The 20425-nt window shown below is 42.4% G+C and overlaps 1 protein-coding gene across 1 annotated transcript; it reads right to left on the reverse strand.

Moving 5' to 3' along the window:
* Window positions 1-232: 232 nt before the first annotated feature.
* LOC128100378 (interleukin-36 alpha-like) lies at window positions 233-20417 on the reverse strand. Its single transcript, XM_052722470.1, has 4 exons — window positions 20375-20417; window positions 2041-2154; window positions 1440-1579; window positions 233-445 (listed from the first exon to the last, which is right to left on the reverse strand). Exons 1-4 carry the CDS (start codon window positions 20415-20417, stop codon window positions 233-235), a joined length of 510 nt encoding a protein of 169 aa, XP_052578430.1.
* Window positions 20418-20425: the final 8 nt, after the last annotated feature.

A 20425-nucleotide genomic window follows, 5' to 3' on the forward strand; every position in this document is an offset into this window, starting at 1 on the left:
CCAATATAATGGAGGCATTTTTCTCAATGGATTTTTTTTTTTTCTTCCCAGATGAGCCTGGCTTGTTGTAGGCTGACAAAAACTAACCAGCATAGCATGAGCAAACCTGCTTCCCAGTAAAGGATGGGCCAGGACAACAATGCTCATGTAAGAAGGAAGAGCCTTGAGGGCTAGGATGGTGGAGGCAAAGGCAAGGTTCTCTTGGCAGAAAACACCCATTTCAAGACTGACCTTAGTGCACCACAATCATCTCAAAGTCAGTGATGTGGGTTTTCCCCAGATCTTGGGTCAGAAAGAGCGGACAGCTTCCTTTGGAGCAGACAGCGATGAACCAACCAGGGAAGGCTGCGGACTCGAATGTTGAGGTGGTGCCACTCTTGTTTTGGTAGAAGAGGGAAGCTTTTACAGGTTCCCTTTGGTGGTACAGTTCCATTATGTCCCCATCCTGGTGGGTGAGAAGGAGATCTCAGGAAGAAACATCACCACCTCAGCTGTGTACTTGTCTGTAACCCAGTCCCCACCTATTAAAGCAGGCCTGGAGACTTGGGGTTCTTTCTAGAGTATTAAGAATCACACACCCCAAATACATGTTAAGAGTAGGGTAGCTACATTAGGACACGAGTTTCAAATTTGCTTGTCTGGAGTTTGATATTTCTAGTGTTTTAAGATGAAGTCTCTCTGTGTACCTCCAGTGCTAAGATGAGAGGCAGGTGCCACCATGTCCAGCTGTTTCAGTTATCCCTGCACCCCCCCCCCCCCCCCGCAGCCAGCCTAGCCTAGTTGGTGAGCTCCAGACTTAGTGAGAGATTCTGTCTTAAAAATAATGTAGGGAGGGTGGCAGCGGTGGCAGCGGCGGCGGCGGCAGCAGCGCACACCTTTAATCCCAGCACTTGGAAGGCAGAGGCAGGTGGATCTCTGTGTTTGGGGCCTGGTCTGAAAAGTGAGTTCCTGGACAGCCAGGACTGTTACACAGAGAAACCTTGTCTCAAAAAACCAATAATAATAATAATAATAATAATAATAATAATAATAATAATATGGGGAGAGATGAAGGAAGACACCCAGTGTCAACCTCTGACCTATACCCACATGTGCACACGCATGCACATAGACACATGATCATATGAACACACACACACACACACACACACACACACACACGAGTAACTCTAAAAACCTTCTTCCTTGACAAAACTTACTTTTGTAAAATAAAACAAAAACTTACTTTGGAAAGCTACTTTCAAATACCCTATAACTTTTTCTTGTTCTTTGGTGATGCATGTACCCTCAGGAGAACAATGAATTGGTGTGAGGATAGCCTGTGAATTGCCTTTTAAAAGATTTGGGAATCAGGGTTTCTGTCAAGTGGGAGCTTTATGGGACAGATGGGCTCCTCACCCCTGGCCAAACAAGAGCAGATCCTTCTTTTCTAAACTCACCTTGAGCCGCAGCACGGGCTGCTCCCCTTCCTTTGTGCAGAACAGGCAGCGTTCAGGCTTGCTCAGTCCCAGATACATGGGATCCCCCCTGCCTTTCTCAAGAGTCTCCAGATATTGGCATGGGAGTAAGGTGACTGTGACTGGGAATGCAAGAACAGAAATCGGGGTTCAGTCTATGCTTCCAAAGCACCGCTCTAAACTAGAGACAAAGAAACAGGGCCTTGCCAACCTTCATGTCCCCTGCCATTCACCACCTGGCTCACACAGGCATCCCATTTGGGTAACTCTTTCCATTAGAGAAAATCAGCATCTCATAGACTCAAAGATTAATCTCATAGATCTTTCTCTGCTATTTGGTTCTTTGAAATGTCACAGAAAACAAGACTTCCACCATTTCCTCAACCTTCCACTCCTGGGATTACCTCTCTCTCTCTTGACTCATCCTATAGCTGTCCAAGCCTGTGACTGCCCTCTATACTACACTGCCCTGCAGTGCTCCTCCAGGTAAGGATAGCCAACACATGTGCAGGAAAATGAAAGGCTGAGGACAGACCCACAACATTAGCCAGAGGGGCTGCCACAAAGGGCCTGGGCTACTCACCCGGAACCGTTTGTTCTTTCCTAGGGACTGCAGTGAGGATATCATTATGAAGAACCCACACACGACTACTAAGGTCCTGAATATGTCTTAGCCAAGGTATCTCTCTGCTTAGTTCTGTAAAGAAAGGGAAAATGCAGAGATGTAAGGACAAAGGCACAGAACAGCCCCTCTCCCCCCGCCCCGCCCCCATTTTCCAATCTTTCCCACTTTACGTTTTCCTTGATTTATGACCAACATTAAGGTGATGTTGTTTCAGAACTGCCAACCTAGCTCCAGTGATACGTATGTGCAGATTGACCCTAAGGGAGGAACAGAGTTAGAACTAAGTCCCAGTTTGACCCTGGATCAGAGGAGCTGGTGATCAGCCTAATAGCCAGTCAGACTCTCTAACCCAAGTCTCACCAAGATCCCTCTACATCCTTAGACTCAGCTTATTGCCCCAAAGAAACAGCTCCCCTATAACTCCCATGCAGGCAGTCCTGAGGTCCAGGAGGACAGAGAGTACCAAGCCAGAGCCAAACAGCAAGAGATCAGAGACCAGGGACTGAAAACCACAGGCTGCGTCTCCAACCTGGTTACAGAGAAACTGTGTCTGCACACTACAGAACAACGGCTGCCTGCTGCTGTACCTGTGCCCGGTAACTGCGGAACTAGAGCTCCTGCTGTGCTCAGCTTCTCTGACAGACTCTACTGGGGCCCTTGCCTTTTTATCCAGAACATGAAGGAAGGAAGTGCTGCCTCAGAGGATCTGGGACTGCCTGGCACCCTAGATAATTACTAGTTCCTTGTGCTAGAGGACTCGCTAAGTCTTTGTTGGAATGAACGTCAACGGTAGCATGGCTGTGACTTATCAGAGTGCCGTGGAATGGGAGGGCATGCTAAGCCTGTGAGAGCAGCAAGCAGGAAATACAGTTACAGACTCTGACTGACTGAGGAAAGAAACATTATGGGATTTCCCCAGGGTGGGTGCCTGGGCTAGGTGATGTAAGATGAGGTACTAGAATATTGCTCATTCGGAAGGAGCCTGTAGCCAGTGCTAGGGTCAATGTGGAGAAGACCCTGTCCTGAGTCCTATGAAGCTTTTAACCTGGTACTGGTCACCTTAGGCTGACTGGAGGGGATGCTCCTCTTTCTCCCAGCCCACGAGCCTGCTGCTTCTCCACCAACAAACTTGACCCAAAGCAGTGCCAATTCCTGGACTGCCTGCTCATACCTCAGCGGACTTAAGTCATTATCTTGTTATAGGATAAGGAAGCCTGAAGGAAACTGCACACCCCGGGGTGCTCCCTTCTGAACCCCATTTAGGCACAGAACACACCCAAACGCCGATTTCCAACACAAAGAGATTCTTTATTAAGCAAGATGAAGAGACAAGGTGGCTGAATTGGACAGAATCAGCAGCAAACGGCTCTGCAGGAGTGATGGGTAAAGGGAGGAAGGGGAGGTTGGTGTTAGGATGAGCCAGGGTGAGTTGGTAGGTTCTTAGTGAACATGTTACTCGGTGTTGTCAAATGGGAAATTTTGATAGCTGGACCTTGGTGGTTAGCCTCAGGAAGGAATCAGGCATAAGGAAGTGGCTAAATAAGGGAATGGACCTTGATAGCCAGCTTTAGGAATGTGGAAATGCCTAAGAATCTACTGGTTTAGCAAGAGAGAGGGAAGTGGGGAGGGGTGGGGAGGCAGGGCCTGACTATGCCATGTTTGTCTTGTTTGGGCCTGTTAGGGCTCTTCAAAGCCTAGTTGTCAGATGGTCTGAGACAAGAGTGCCTATCATTAGATAAATCCGAAAGGAAACCAAGGCAAAGATTTTGATGCTTTATCCCATATCTGAGTTCACAGTCTGCCTCCAATAGATCCCAGAACATGTCACCTTCATACCTTATTGGCTTCCATCTCAGGGACACATGCTACCAACGAATTAAGAGACTAGTGGATAAAGTCCCAGACTTCCTGTCCTCTGGTGGGACAATGTTCAGGCTTCTCAGAGGGCCCCTAGCTGCTCCCAGCCATAGTTACCTATAAAAGTGACTAGTATTCATGGTGTCATTCTTGAGTCATCTCCTAATCAAGTTCCCTGCTATAAGGACAACCCCAACTAAGACAGTAGTTCAGTGTTCAAAAGGAAGATACTTGTGTTCAAATGATAGGTATTCAAAATAAACCTTTCCATATTCCTAATTGCGCACACACTTGATTCTAAAGCATAGACTGTGAATGATGTTTTGGCATCATCTGGCACCTTGTCAGAAATACAGAAACTTGGGCTTTACTCCAACCTATAGAATCAAGATCTGAAAGAAAAGAACATTAAAATTGCTATATCATCAGGAGTGGTGGCACATGCCTTTAATTCCAGTACTCATGAGGCAGAGGCAGGTAGATCTCTGTGAGTTTGAGCTCAGCCTGGTCTACATGGTGAGTTCCAGGACAGCCAGGACTGTATAGAGAGACCGCCATGCCTTCTGTAGTTTATAGCACACATCCATGCTCAGAACATAATCAAATCAACACAAAATAAAGAAGTGTGGGCTCTGGGCATGCTTGGGGCTGGGAGGTCCAAAGCCCTGAACAGGTCCAAAGCCCTGAAGCCATTTTTTCCTTTAATCTCTGAAAATTATGCAAATGGGCTTTGTTGGTACCAGACAGAAGGAGAGAAAGATGAAAAGAAGCCATTTCTGGAGAGTCATGGGACCAGGTACAAGGATCTTGGATTATATAAAAGAAATGCACTCATAACTTCACCGGGATGAGATTTCATAAAATTAAAGACAAAAGTCAAATAGTAAAACTAACAAATAATAAAAATGCATTTCCTCCACGGAAACCAAAGATTGACAATAATGGGAGCGAGAAGACAGTAGAATAATATCCCAAATGCTGAATTCAGTTGGACTTTTGGGTAAGGAGGCTGAGAACAGGCTGACGGTTTGAGGCAGGAAGGAGTCACAATTTAAAATAATAGACTTTATCTTAGAAAAAGAAACAGAGGAAGAGCCTTGGGAATCCAAGAAGGAAGTGAAAGGATCCTGAAAAAGCCAAAAAGAGAGAGAGAGAGAGAGAGAGAGAGAGAGAGAGAGAGAGAGAGAGAGAGAGAGGAGAGGGAGAAAGAGAGAGAACATGGAGAAGTAACTTGAGTACAACCTCAGCCATAGAGTTCCATGGGTGGGAAGGGGAAATAGAAGCACCTTCCAAAAAGGTAAATGATCCTCTCCTGGGGACAAATCACAGCCCTCATAAGCTTCAAGTGCAGTTGCAGGTTTTAGTGAGAAGGGCAGACAGCAGTGGAGAGAAAGCCTAGGATGTCAAACTGTATTACTTAGGGGACTGCAGGCAGGCAATATCTTGAGAATCTGGTGGTCAAAGCTGAGCTACCCTAGCGTCCTAATTAAGGAGCACCCACAGGTCAGAGACTCAGTTAGGTCTGACCCAGCCCCTGAGTGAGGAAAGGCACATGTAGGCAGGTGTGCAAAGCAGGAGGACCAGGCACTGGAAAGACAAAGGATACAGACAGCAAAAGGCCTAGCTCAGGCTGGAAGTGCACAGGAAGAGACAGCCCACCTTGGATGGTCAGACACTGACCTCATCAACCAAAACTAACTCCAAGAGTTTGGTGGCTTTGAGCCCAAGGCCAGTATGTAGATCTAATTTGGGAGTCTCCTTTGTTCACTGCTACAGAGTCTGGGAACTCTGAAGTTCTAGGATTGTACAAGTGTCTTAGGGTTTCTATTACTGTGAAGAGACACCATGACCACAGCAACTCTTAATAAGGAAAACATTTAATTGGAGCTGGAATGTAGTTCAAAGGTTGAGTCCATTGGCATCACAGCAGGAAGCATGACAAGGCACAGGCAGACCTGGTGCTGGAGAAGGAGCTGAGGGTTCTACATTCAGATTGGCAGACAGCAAGAAGAGAGTGAGATACTGAGCCTGGCTTGAGCATCTGAGACCTCAAAGCCTACCCCCACTGACACACTTCCTCCAACATGACCACACCTACTCTGACAAGGCCACACCTCTTAATAGTGCCACTCCTCATGAGTCTATGGGTGGCATTTTCATTCAAACCAAAACAACAAGACACCCACAACTGTATTTCTCCATCAGGGCAATTAATACCCAGCATGTCTTGAAAGTATGAAGACTTCTGTGCTGCTTGCTTCTCATACTCTTAATGCACTTGGGAGACATGCTAGTTAAAATATTAGCCAGACCCTCCAATCTGGGGAGCCTCAGGAGAAGATAATATGGGGGACCGTACAATGTAAAGCTGAGCACTGCCAGCAAAGGCCCCTGTTATATGGAGAAAGAACGCTACCACTGTAATGACAGCTCTGGTGGACACCAAACACTTGTCCAGACTCAGTCCAGACTCAGCAACAGCATAAACCATTGAAAAAACATGCATTCATCAATGCAATGGACCCTTGGCCCACTCTTTGGATACAACGAGCAGTTTCAATTTTTGAGGACCCAGAAAGAAGCTAATCTGACACCCCATTTTCCTCCTTTTACTTTTTATAATTCTTCTCTCCACCCTCACTTTCATGTTGAGCAAGATTTTAACGTCGCTGTATTTCTCAGTTTTCTGGTTTGTTATTCTTCTGCATACATCCATCCAATTTTATTTATTAATTTTTTCCCATTTGGGCCAAATATTTTTCTTTTCCTTAATTTCTTTAAAAAATTTTTTTTTTTTTAGTTTTAACATTTTCCCTTTTTGCCCCATCTGTGTATTTGATAGTACTCTAACTTTATCTTATTAAGGGGATTAAGGATTAATTTTGGTATTCAGATTTTTATTTTTAGTAACTTATTTGTGTTTTTGAACTTGGTCATCATTGGTAAATTTTTTAATTTCTGTTTCTGAATTTGTTTCTTTTCTAGACCTTTCCTCCTTTTTCTATCCTTCCATATTCATTTATCCTAGCTTCTCTATTTCTTTTCCACCCATCCCTTTCTTTATGCCATTAATTTTCTATGCCGTTGTTACCCTAAATGATTCCTCACTTCACAGCACACTTTCCAGTAATTCTTCCTGTCTCATTTCTGTTATCACTGATGATGTACTCTGACGTGCTGGTGGAATACAGTGTGTTTTAAGTGTATTTCTATATCCTGTATAGTATGATGCTTCTGCTGCAGGAGTTTGCTTTCTCTTTACTGAGTGGTACTGGGGACTGAGACTTGCAGAGTAGGCTGCTCAATAAAAAGATAACCCCCACCCATCCATAGAATATGCAAACCAGCAGATGTACAAATTGCAACACAGAGTTGGCAAGAAACATGAAAAAGCAAAGCAACATGGCTTCTCCAAAAGGTCCTAACTATTGAACATAAAATAAGTAAAACTCTAGATGAAGATTTCCAAAGTTTACTGGTAAAAATGATCAAGGACTTGAGAGTGCACATAAACAAAGAGGTGAATTCAATCTGTGACTTTTATAGAGGAAAAAGTTTTTTTCATTTTTCATTCTGCAAAATGAAATTTAGAAACTCAGCAATGGGCTGGAGGGATAGCTCAGCTGGTAAAGGCTGGGCTCACAACCAAAAATATAGAAACTCAGCAATGTGTATGAAAAAGTTGACTACATTGAGGCAAAGTTCACCAAGAAAATTGACAATAATGAAATTAATTAAATGGAGACTAAAGAACAACGTATAATATCAATCAAAGAGATGGTTCTTCGAAAAGTTAGTAAGATTTACAAACCCTTAGCTAATCTGTCAAAAAGAGGGAGAACACTTAAATTAATAAAATTAGAGATAAAAAAATATGTCATGAGCAGATGAGATCTATAAGATCTATACTAAAGATAAATTTATGTATAACAAATATTTATATGCAATGTTTATAATACATAATTTAGAAAAAAGAGGGTGTCGTTATACTGGATCTGAAGAAATACAGAGTATCTTTAGAAGTTACTATGAAAATTTATATACTGAAAAGCTGGATAAGCCAGAAAAAACAGAAGAATTTCTATGTGCACATCATCTACCAAAACTAAGCCCTGAAGATATGAACAACTTAAACAGACTCATTACAAGCAATTAGATTGAAGCTGTTATTAAAAACCTCCTCCTTTTAAGGAAAATTCCAGAACCAGACAAGATTCAGGGGAAAAATAAAAATATTGAAAATGAAAAATTCAATGAACCACATAAAGGACATATTAGATAGCATCACCAATGGTCTATCTAAGCAGTGAAAAAAAATCAGGGATGGAGGGGAATAATGAAATGCTGCATCCTAACAACAAAGAAAAAAAATGAGCAAGCATGACAACAATGTCCAAGAAATCTGAGGTACCATCGAAAGACCACACCTAATATCCACAGGGTAGAAGAAGCTGACACAAATACCAACATCATGAAGACTATGTTGGATAAAATAACAGCAGAAAATTTCTCAAATCTAGCAATATAAGCAGACATTCAAACGTAAGAGAATTTATAAGTCCAAATAGACTTGATCAGGGAAAAATCTCCCAGTAACCTATTATGTTGAGATGTCAAAAATACAAAGCAAAGAAACAATATTAAAAGCTGTGAGGGCAAAATGCCTCCTCATCTATGAAAGACAGAAACATGAGAATAACACTATATTTCTTTTCTTTTTTTTAATTTGTATTTTTATTTTGCAATACAATTCAGTTCTACATATCAGCCACGGATTCCCTTGTTCTCCCCCCTATGCCCCTCCTCACCTTCCCCCCAGCCCACCCCCCTCCATTCCCATCTCCTCCAGGGCAAAGCCTCCCCCAAGGACTGAGATCAACCTGGTAGACTCAGTCCAGGTAGGTCCAGTCCCCTCCTCCAAGGCTGAGCCAAGCGATCCTGCATAGGCCCCAGGTTTCAAACAGCCAACTCATGCAATGAGCACAGGACCTGGTCCCACTGTCTGGATGCCTCCCAAACAGATCAAGCCAATCAACTGTCTCACCCATTGAGAGGGCCTGATCCAGTGGGGACCCCTCAGCCATTGGTTCATAGTTCATGTGTTTCCATTTGTTTGGCTATTTGTCCCTGTGTTTTATCCAACCTTGGTCTCAACAATTCTCGCTCATATAAACCCTCCTCATTCTCGCTAATTGGACTCCCAGAGATCCACCCGGGGCCTAGCCATGGATCTCTGCATCCAGATACCTCAGTAGTTGGATGGGGTTTCTAGCACGACAATTAGGGGAATAACACTATATTTCTTATCAGCAAGCTTCAAAGACAGAAAATCATGGAATGATACACTTCAAACTCTGAAAGTAAATAACTGCCAACCAACAGTGCCATATTCAACAAAGATTCTCCCTTTTGTTGAAAATAGATTCTGTTCTCATATAATGTATCCTGATTACAGTTTTCCCTTCCTCTACTCCCCCCAGTTCCCCGCTCCTTTCCTCTCCTCCTCTCCTCCCATACAGATCCACTCCCTTTCTTTTCCTCATTAGAAAAGAACAGGCTTCTAAGAGATAACAACAAAACATAACCAAATAAAACATAGTAAGATAAAACAAAAGCCATCACACAAAGTTGGATGGGGCAAACCAAAAGTCAGAAAAGATCCCCAAGAGAAGGAGCAAGAATGAGAGACCCTCTTGCTGCCATACTCAGGAGTCCCATAAATACACAAAACTGAAAGGTATAGTATCTGCTGAGGGGACCTGTGCAGACCTGAGTAGGCCTCATGCTTGCTGCTTCAGTCTCTGAGTTCATATGATCTTTGCTCAGTTGATTTAGAGGGCCTTGTTCTCCTGGTGTCCTCCGTCCCCTCTGGCTCTTCCATTTTTTGTCTCCTATTCTGCAGAGTTTGGATGTGCTCTGTATTCATTTTCATCCAATTCTTGAAATTGTTTAATTTCTGTCTTGACCCATTTTTCATTCAGTAGAGCTGTTCAATTTCCATGAATTTGTAGGCTTTTTGTTATTTCTGTTGTTGCTGATATCCAACTTTAATGCATGGTGGTCTGATAGGATGCAGAGTTATTTCAATTTTCTTGTGTCTGTTAAGACTTGCTTTGTGTCTGGGTATATGGTCAATTTTGGAGAAAGTTCCATGAAGCAAAGAGAGGAAGGTATACTCTTTAGTGTTTGGGTGAAATGTTTTGTAAGTATCTTTTAGGTTCATTTTGTTTACAACATTAGTTAGCTCCAATATTTCTCTACTTAGTTTTTGTCTGGGTGACCTGTCTATTGGTGAGAGTAAAGTGTTGAAGTCTCCCACTATCAGTATGTGAGGGTCAATATGTGATTTAAGCTGTAGTAGTGTTTCTTTTACAAACTTGGGTGCCCCTGTGTTTGGACACAGATATTAAGAATTGCAATGTCCTCTTGGTGAATTTTTTTTCCTTTGATAAATGTGTGGGGTCCTTCCCTGTCTTCTGAATAGTTTCAGGTTGAAGTCTATTTTGTTAGATATTAAAAAGGCTACAGCAGTTTTCTTCTTAGGTTTATTTGCTTTACCCTGAGGCCGTGTCTATCCTTGATGTTGAGGTGTGTGTTTTGGATGCAGCAGAAAGATGGATCCTGTTTTTGCATCCATCCTGTTAGTCTGTGTCTTCTCACTATAAAATCGAATCTATTGATAATGAGAGATATCAATGATGAATGACTATTGATTCTTGTTATTTTGTTGTTGTTGTTGTTGTGTGTGTGTGTTTCCCTTCTTTTGATTTTGCTGGTCTGAGATTATTTATTCCCTGTATTTTCATTGTTGTAGTTAGCTTCCTTAGGTTGGAGTTTTCTTTCTAGCACCTTCTGTAGGGCTGGATTTGTAAACAAATATTCTTAAATTTGGCTTTGTCATGGCATGTATTATTTTTTTCTGTCTATGATGATTGAAAGTTTTGCTGGCTATAGTAGTCTGGGCTAGCAGCTGTGGTCTCTGAGAGTCTGCAGCACATCTGTTCAGGTCCTTCTGGCTTTTAGAATCTCCATTGAGAAGTCTGATGTAATTCTGAGAGGTCTGCCTTGATGTGTTACTTGGTATTCTTCCCTTGCAGATTCTAATATTCTTTTTTTCTTCCGTACATTTAGTGTTTTAATTATTAAATGCCATATGTCTTTTTTTAATTAATGCATTTATTTATGCGTGAGAGTTCTGTCTGCATGTACACTTACATGCTGGAAGAGGGAATCAGATCTCAGTATAGATGGTTGTGAGCCACCATGCACCATATGTTTGCTGGAAATTGAACTCAAGGACCCCTGGAAAAGCAATCAATGCTCTTAAACACTGAGCCACCTCTCCAGCCCCAAGGGGACTTTCTTTTCTGGTTCAATTTATTTTGTGTTCTGTATGCTTCTTGTACATTTACAAGCACCTCTTTTTTAGGTTAGGAAAATTTTCTTTTATGATTTTGTTGAAAATACTTTCTGGGCCCTTGACCTGTTTTTCTTTTCCTTCCTCCATTCCTGTTATTCTTGATTTAGTCTTTCCATAGTCTTCCAGCTTTCCTGGATGTTTTGTGTCATGAGTCTTTTTGATTTAACATTTTCTTTGACCAATGTATCCATTTCTTCTATCATGTGTTCACTGCCTGAGAGTCTCTTTTCTGTCTTGCATTCTATTGGTGAAGCTTATCTCTGTAGTTCCTGTTCCAATACCTAATTTTTTATTACCAGAATTCCCTCAGTTTGGGTTTTCTTTATTGATTCTATTTCTATTTTCAGGTCTTGAACAATTTTATTCAGTTCCTTCTACTGTTTGTGATTTCCTGGATTTCTTTAAGGGATTTATTCATTTCCTCTTTAAGGACCTCTATCATCATCATATGCTTCAGCTATGTTGGAAGGGCCTGCTGTGTTAGGGTTGCTGGGCTCTATGGAGACATAGTGGTTTTTTTTTTTTTTTTTTTTTTTTTTTTTTTTTTTTTGGTTTTTCGAGACAGGGTTTCTCTGTGTAGTTTTGGAGCCTTTCCTGGAACTCACTCTGTAGCCCAGGCTGGCCTCGAACTCACAGAGATCCGCCTGGCTCTGCCTCCCGAGTGCTGGGATTAAAGGCGTGCGCCACCACCGCCCGGCTGACATAGTGGTTTTTACACCAGTGTCCAGACATTTGGGATTGGGAAGATTTCAGTTCTAGCCACTGGTATCTAGTTTTGTCTTTGTTGGGTGGTTGTTTTGTTCTTTGGTTTCTGTTTCTGTAAGTGTGACAGCACTGAAGGAAAACACATCCTGGTAGGCAGAAGCCAAAGAATACCTCTACGTGTTACAGCTCTAAAGGGAACGGTATTCCAACAGAAGTGTTACAGCTCTGTCCTGATGGGAGGGGGGGGGGAGACACGGCTTACCCAGTGAAGTGTTACAGTCCTTGCTCCAGAAATGTTTCTCTAATGCAAGTGTAACAACTCTGCTCCTTTCTGTTCTGGAGAAGTGTTTCAGCTCTGCTCAGCTTCCCTAGAATGTAACAACTCTGCTCCAGCAAGGGATAGTTTTCTCAGCCAAAGTGTTACAGTTCTGCTCTGCTCTGCTCCAGTTCCACTTCATTCCTTTCTGGCAAGAGCCATTACAGATTTGCTCTGCTTTGGAGAAAGTTGTTAGAGCTCTCCTCTGCTTTTCTCCAGGGAAAGAAAGACATTATAACAAACCTCACTCAAGAGATTTATTGGGAGGGAAGAATCCAAGAGAGTGGCTGCCTCTGTCAGGGTGGAAAAAAGTAGCCCCAAATTGAACAGGTACAGGACTTATTATATAGGATTTCTTAGGGGTGGAGCTTTCTAGGGTAAAGATTTTTAGGGTAAGGACTGGTAGGATCTCAAGTCCTGAGCTTGGGACAAGCTCATTGATTGGTTGGATTTCATGCTCAGGGACTGTTTGGTTTTTGTGCTCAGGGATTGGTTGGATTTAAGTGCTGAATTGGTTAGGGGCAGGGTGTGTTTCCTTGGCTCGGGTTTTGGGGCCAGGGTGTTCTTTCACTGGCTCTTTTTATTCTATGTTTCCTCTCTGGATTTTAGGAGAGTGTAGTGGCTATATTGTCTTATAGGAAATATTCTGTGGACTTGACAGGTGTGACTACTGGGGGTTCCAGGTAAAATGTGTTTCTGGATATTGGGAGCTGGTATTTAGTAATGGAGATAGGCCAAGGGTCTGAAGGGGTTAACAGAATGGAGGAAGCAGAGTGTCTCATCAGATTCTGCTTATTTAGTCTCTTTGAAATAGCAGAGAGTGAAGAGAGAAGTCACTTTAGAAATTCTTCTACAGGGCTGGGGACGAGACTGGGGGAGTGGATCTAGAGGAACAGAAGGAGAAGGGAAGAACTACAGTCAGCCTACCTACTTTCCAGACAGGAGTGGCCTACTGGTTAGCAAGGCATGCCTATCAGATTGGGGGCTGGGATAAAGCCCCAAGTGGAGGAGGAGGGTTTGAAGGGGAAGACCTGTGGGATCTAATAGAGATGGAGTTTGGGGAGGCTGCCACAGGTGTTCTGCTGTAGAGTTGGGAATTAGACTGGAGGATCTCAGGGATCAGAGGGAGAGGGTAAAGATCTGCCTAATGATAAGTTTTTAAATTGACATGCTGAAAATATTTCAAGGCAAGTACACATTAAGGCAGCTTGTGACCATCAAGTCAGCACTGCAGAAGATACCTGGGGATATTATATACAGAAGAAGAAGAAAAACAGCTTCAATTATGAGAACACAGAAAAGAATAAATTTCCTGAGAGGAATGCTAAACAAATGAAATCTAAAAATGAATCCATTTTGTCAGACATAGTAAATTAGTAAACCCTTGATATTACTATGGAATAAAATAAAGAACAAACAATAATCCAACTCCCAAACCAACTAAATTGCATAAAGTAATGAATAGATCTCGATAATAATATTAAATGCAAATAACCTCAACTTACCAATTAAAATTAATGTAACCATCCCACTTGGTTAAAAATCTACATTCAAATGTCTGTTATCAGTAATGGACACACCCCTAACTTAGAGTCAAAGATAGAAAACTAGAAAATGAACAAACTGGCAGAACCATTCTGATACCTGATAAAGTAGACTTCAAACAAAAATTAATTAAAGGATATAAATAAGGGTACTATATATTACTAAAAGAAACACTTAATCAAGAAAATATAATAACCATAAAAACATATGCATCAAACATTAGCATTTTCAATTTTATAAAAACAAATACTTAAAAGACATAAAACATCCTGATACAATACTGATACAATAATAGGGCTGATTTTAACACCCTGCTCTCATCTCTATGTATCCAAAACTAAAAACCAGTAAGGCAATCCCAGAGTTAAAGTGTACCATAGAGCAAATAGATTTCACAGGTATCTACAGAACATTCCATCCAACAGAAATAGAACTAAGGAATCTTTTTTAAAATAGATCACATTCTAAGCAACAAATTAGCTCTTACTAAATACAGAAGAATCATAATCGTCCCTTGTATCTTTTCTGATCATAGTTCAATAAAACCAGAAGTTAACAGTAAGAAAAACTACACAAGTATATGAAGGCTAATATTGTACTTTCGAATGTTGAGTGAATCATTGAAGAAATCAGAGAGCACCTCGAAAGAACAATACTCAACTTCATATGGAAAAACAAAAAACTCAGTAGCCAAAACAATCCTGTACAATAAAGAAGATCATCACCATCCAGAGGCATCATCATCCCTGACTTCAAGCTATACTATAGATCTCTAGTAATAAAAACATCTTGGTATTGGCATAAAAACAGACACTTGGATCAATGGAATTGAATTGAAGACCGTGACACTAATCCACACCCCTATAAACATCTGAGCTTTGACAAAGAAGCCAAAACTGTACAATGGAAAAAAGAAAGCATCTTCAACAAGTGGTGCTGGCATAACTGGATGTCAACATGTAGAAGATTGCAAATAGATCCATATCTACCGTCCTGCATAAAACTCAAGTCCAAGTGACTCAAAGACCACAACACAAATCTAGTTACACTGAATCTGATAGAAGAGAAAGTGGTAAGTAGCTTTGAATTCATTAGGCACAGGAGATCACTTCCTAAATATAACACCAGTAGCACAGACACTGAGAGCAACAATTAATAAATGGGACCTCCTGAAAATGAGAAGCTTTTATAGGGCAAAGGACACTGTCAAAAGAACAAACAGCAGCCTACAAAATGGGAAAAGATCTTCACCAACCCTACATCTGACAAGAGGGCCAATCTCCAAAATATATAAAGAACTCAAGAAACTAGACATCAAAATACCAAACAATCCAATTTAAAAAATGGGGTACAGATCTAAACAGAGAATTCTCAGCAGAAGAATCTCAAATGGCCAAAATACACTTAAAGAATTACTCAAAATTCTTAGCCATCAGAGAAATGCAAATCAAAACAGCTCTGAGATACTATCTTATACCTGTCAGAATGGCTAAGATTAAAAAAAAAACACTGATGACAGCCTATGCTGGAAAGGATGTGGAGTAAGGGAAACACTCCTCCATTGCTGATGAGAGTGCAAACTTGTACAGCCACTTTGGAAATCAGTATGGCAGTTTCTTAGAAAATTGGGAATCAGTCTACTTCATGATCCAACAATATCACTCTTAGGCATATACCTAAATGATGCACATTCATGCCACAAGGACATTTGTTCAGCTATGTTCATAGCAGCATCATTCATAATAGCCCGAACCTGGAAACAACCTAGATGCCCCTCAACCAAAGAATGGATAAAGAAAATGTGGTTCATTTACACAATGGAGTATTACTCAGCAGTAAAAAACAATGACATCATGAAATTTTCAGTCAAATGGATAGAACTAGAAAAAAAAAAAATCCTGAGTGAGGTAACCCAAACCCAGAAAGACAAACACAGTATGTAACCACTCATAAGCGGATATTAGACATAAAGCAAAGGATAACCAGGCTACAATCCACAACCCCAGAGAAGCTAGGTAACAAGGAGGATCCTAAGAGAGACATGCATGGATCCCCCTAGGAAGGGGAAATAGATATAAGATCTTCTGAGTAAATTGGGAGTGTAGGGGAGGAGGGGGGAGGGGATAAGGAGAGGTGGAAAGAGAACATGAGAGAACAGGATGGTTGAGTTGGGGGAGGGACATTGAGGGAGAGCAAGGAAAGAGATATCTTGATAGAGGGAGCCATTATGAGGTTAGGGAGAAACCTAATTTTAGGGAAATTCCTGGGAATCCACAAGCTAAGATTCCAAGCAATAGTGGAGAGGGTGCCTGAACCAGCCTTCCCCTGTAATCAGATTGATGACTACCCTAATTGTCATCATAGAACCTTCATCTGACAGAAGCAGATACAGAGATCCACAGCTAAGCACTGGGTGGAGCTCCTGGAGTCTAGTTGAAGAGAGGGAGGAGGGATTACATAATCAAAGGGGTCAAGGTCACAATGAGGAAGCCCACAGAGACAGCTGACTCTAGCTAGTGGGAGCTCACTGACTCTGGACTGACTCCTGGGGAACCTGACTGGGACCGAACTAAGCCCTCTGAATGTGGGTGACAGTTGTGTGGCTTGGGCAGTTTGTAGAGCCCCTGGCAGTGGGACCAAAATTTATCCCAAAATTTATGAACTGGCTTTTTTGAGCCCATTCCTTGTGGAGGTATACCTTGATATGGGTGGTGGGGAGAAGGGGCTTGGTCCTGCCTCAACTTGATATGCCTGACTTTATGATTCCCCATAGGAGGCCTTACCCTCTCTGAGGAGTGGATAGGGTGTGGGGTTGAGGGAAGGTGAGGGGTGAGCAGGAGGAGGGGAGAGAGGGGGAACTGTGGTTGGTACGTCAAATGAAAAAATAAAACTTTTAAATAAAAATAAATAAATAAGTGAAAGTTTCCAGAACATAATTAAGGGAGGATGGGATGTTGTCCTTCAGGGTATAAAATATGAAAGAGCAACCTCTCACTGCCTACTCTTGACTACTATGACCTACACTTTTCTGAAGTATTTCTCCTATCAAGTCTCTTGGCATCTTCTCTGCAAAACACCTTAATTCACATAAATGAACACTGAGAGTGTATGGCTGTAGATGAATGCATACTCTATGATCTCATCTCCATAAAAATTTAAAACATATAAAGCGAAACAGTACATATTTGAGGGATAGTCATATACGTAGTAATAGTATAATGATGTGCAAAGGAATGATGGCCACCAAAGGGTGACAGTTACAGATGCCAGAAGTGGGGAAAGGAGATGGGAAAGAAGATAGACAAGTGAGGCTTCCAAAGGTCTGTTTCTTCAGCTAGGCGATGAGACCTTGGACTTATTTGTTGTAAGTAAACCTTCACACTCACTCAATGCTTATTTTGAACCACAGGGGCAAAAAGTGTGTTCTGAAGAGATTTCCTGAATGTTCTAGAAAGAATAGAAACACCACAACAATAACAATCATTTATTGTTTGCCACAACCTTTTTCCTTCATTAAAATCTTACAACTTTGTTAAAACCATAAATAAATCAAAATAAAATAAAATGTTATTTAAAGGGTAGATCTGTATCAAATAGTGTAAATACAATAGACCTGTCTCATACAGTAATCTTACTAATCTTTTTCTTCTAGATAACTTTCTTGCTGGAATAAAGAATTGCCTTATCTTGTCTTTTTTTTTTTTTTCAACTTCTATTGATTCTTTGTGGATTTCACATCATGCATTCTGATCCCACTTATTTCCCTGTCCCCTCGAATCTGCCCTCTGCCCTTGCAACCTGCCCTCAAAATCAAAACCAAATTTAAAAGAAAAACCAAAACCCAAACCAAACAAACAACAAAACAGAACAGCAAAACATAAGTAGGAGAATCTTGTTGTGGAAGCTGTAGCGTGATGGGTGAGTCACACAGTTTACCCTTTACGCTTGCAAGTGTTCATTGCTGAGTCATTGGTCTGGCTCAAGGCCCCTAGTTTCTGCTACACCACTGATAACGGGCTCTCACTGGGCTCCTCTTGGATATCCTGTTGTCGTCCTGTGTGGTGGAGATCCTGCTGTTTTGGATCTATAGGTCTGTCCCCTTCACATGCTCCAACAGTTCATAGATGAGGTGGATGTTGGGGTGGGCCAACAGAGCCCTGGTTCTGGACCTGGATGGTAGCTGGATTGGTCAGCTCCATAGCTTTCCTCGTTTTCACTACCTAGGCGAGCTCTCCAGCACTGCCTTGCCTAGCTCACCCAATGCAGCCTGCAGCAAGGAATAGGACCAGTTCTGCTCTCAGGTCCTCAGATCTGGGTCACCCACACTCACATCACCAGGGCCAGCTTTACTCTTTGCCTAGGCAAGGTGCAAGGTCCTCTCTTCCGATTGCTGTAGGAAACACAGGAGAGGATGGGATGGGTCTGCTCTCCGGTCCTCACACCCTCAGGGCTGTTTCACCTGCTCTAGTGTGCTGCCCAGGTGCGGTTGCAGGCCCCCCCCCCCTGCTCTCCTGTGTGCTGCAGCTGGTGAGGGGCAGGGCTAGTACTCTTGCTCTTGTGACCCTGGTGCCAACTTTCTCACCTGACACAGGTAGCAAAGGGTGGAGGGGGGAGACCATCTTTCCCTCATCACTGCCACCGCATGGCAGACAGGAGGGAGGCAGGGTCACTTCATCCCTAACATCAGGGTCAGCTCTAGTGTGCTCCTCTGGCCTTCTTTAGCCTCCCTGTTTCTCTGCTTTGTCTCTCTCTGTCTGTCTGTCTTCCTCCTTTTTTTCGTCATATTTTCTTTTTTTTCACCCAGATCTGGCCTCATACTCAATATCCTCCTGCCTCAACTTTCTGAGTACTAAGGTTATAGGCATGCACTGCCATGCAAAATTTTTGCATAGAGTTCATTATTCCCCCACAAATTTTCCCCACCATCAAAATCTCTTAATTCATTTACACATACTGAGCTCTCTGTCTACACGGCTTGCTTATTGCTGCTGAGCCTGTAACAGCTCCACTCTGCCTGGTTATCTTCTTTCTTTACCATTATCAGGCAGACTCACCTCCCTGTTCTCTGGTGAAGATACCCTACATTAAGGAGGCCACATTTTCTCTTGTTTGGAGAGACACATTCTTTAGCAGTTTTTCAAGCAAAACATATGGAAACAAATTACTTTTAAGCATTTAAAATGTATTTATTGCACTGTGTGTGTGTATGTGTGTGTGTGCGCGCGCGCGCGCGCGCGTGCACCATGGCATATGTATGAAGGTCAGAGGACAACTTTTGTGGATCAGTCTTTACTTCCACTGTCCCACTGTGGGTTCCAGAGATGGAACTTGGGTCATCAGGTTTGGACAGCAACAATTTTACCCACTATGCTCTCTTGCCATTTTAAGATAACTTGATTTCTACAGAAGCACACATATAGTCCTAACTATAATTAATCTGACTATATCTACATGGAAAATTACACTGAGAAGATCCAGGAAAGCATTAGTCAATCAGTAAATCCTAGGGAACATATTGCAATGTCTAAGAAGAGATTTTAATTTACTGGGTGTGGGGTTTCTGAAGGTTTAGTACATGCCCCTGGTAATGCTGATGCTGTTTTGAGAAATGCTATGAAATAAATACATTCCAATCCTTCTGTCATTACATAATCATATTTGGGTGGCCAGAGGTATTGCATCAGGGTGAGTCATCTGCTGATACCTTGCAAGGTAAGGCCAGCCTTAAGGAGGGGAGTGAGGGGGACCTGAGTTTGCCATATATTATGCAACAGTTTCTGCCAACATTGAAACATTCTATCCTCCAGGCAAGCTCCTTAAGCAGGAAAGTAAACAACTCAAAATAGCTTCAGGAAGTCCTTGAAACTGACCAGATTCACTAGGCCCCTCCCTGCCAGAGTAAACAGAAAAGCTGAAGAGTTCTCTTTAGAGGAGCTGAGCTGCTAAGAAGCCCAAGACCAGACCACCTGTGTGAAAGAGCAGAAACCAGCGGAGCCGGCTGGAAGAGGTTTAAGATCAACTGAGGCACCTGGAAAGGACACTCTTCAACTTGCTGGGCCACCTGCAGGCTGTGCAGGGGGCTCCAGGCTTCCCAGCTTTTGTTCATTGTCCCTCATGCTGGGGTGGGTTTTGGTGATGCAGCTGTCTCTCAGTCATTTCTGCTCCTGTAAGTAACCCCTCACCCATAACTCCATAAGTAACCCCAATAAAACTCACTGATTTACCAAGTTGGACTTTGGTGGTATCTGTACTTTGGTCTGTCATGGGATCCCTCTCTGAGATGAGGAGATGTGTGTGTGTATGTGTGTGTGTGTGTGTGTCTCCCCAGAAAGTTCTGTTACATACATCATGCCATCATGAAATAACTAAGGTAACACCATCCTATCCCAACATTATTTTGTGCCTGCCTGGTCACTTCTCAGTCTTCCACTCCCAACAACCACATTCACCTTGGCAATACTTCTGGGACAGTCCATCTATGGCCTTGACCATGGTCCAAA

Source organism: Peromyscus californicus, unplaced genomic scaffold (assembly GCF_007827085.1).
Source record: "Peromyscus californicus insignis strain IS unplaced genomic scaffold, ASM782708v3 Scaffold_7__1_contigs__length_154581171, whole genome shotgun sequence".
In the NCBI taxonomy this organism is placed as follows: Eukaryota; Metazoa; Chordata; class Mammalia; order Rodentia; family Cricetidae; genus Peromyscus; species Peromyscus californicus.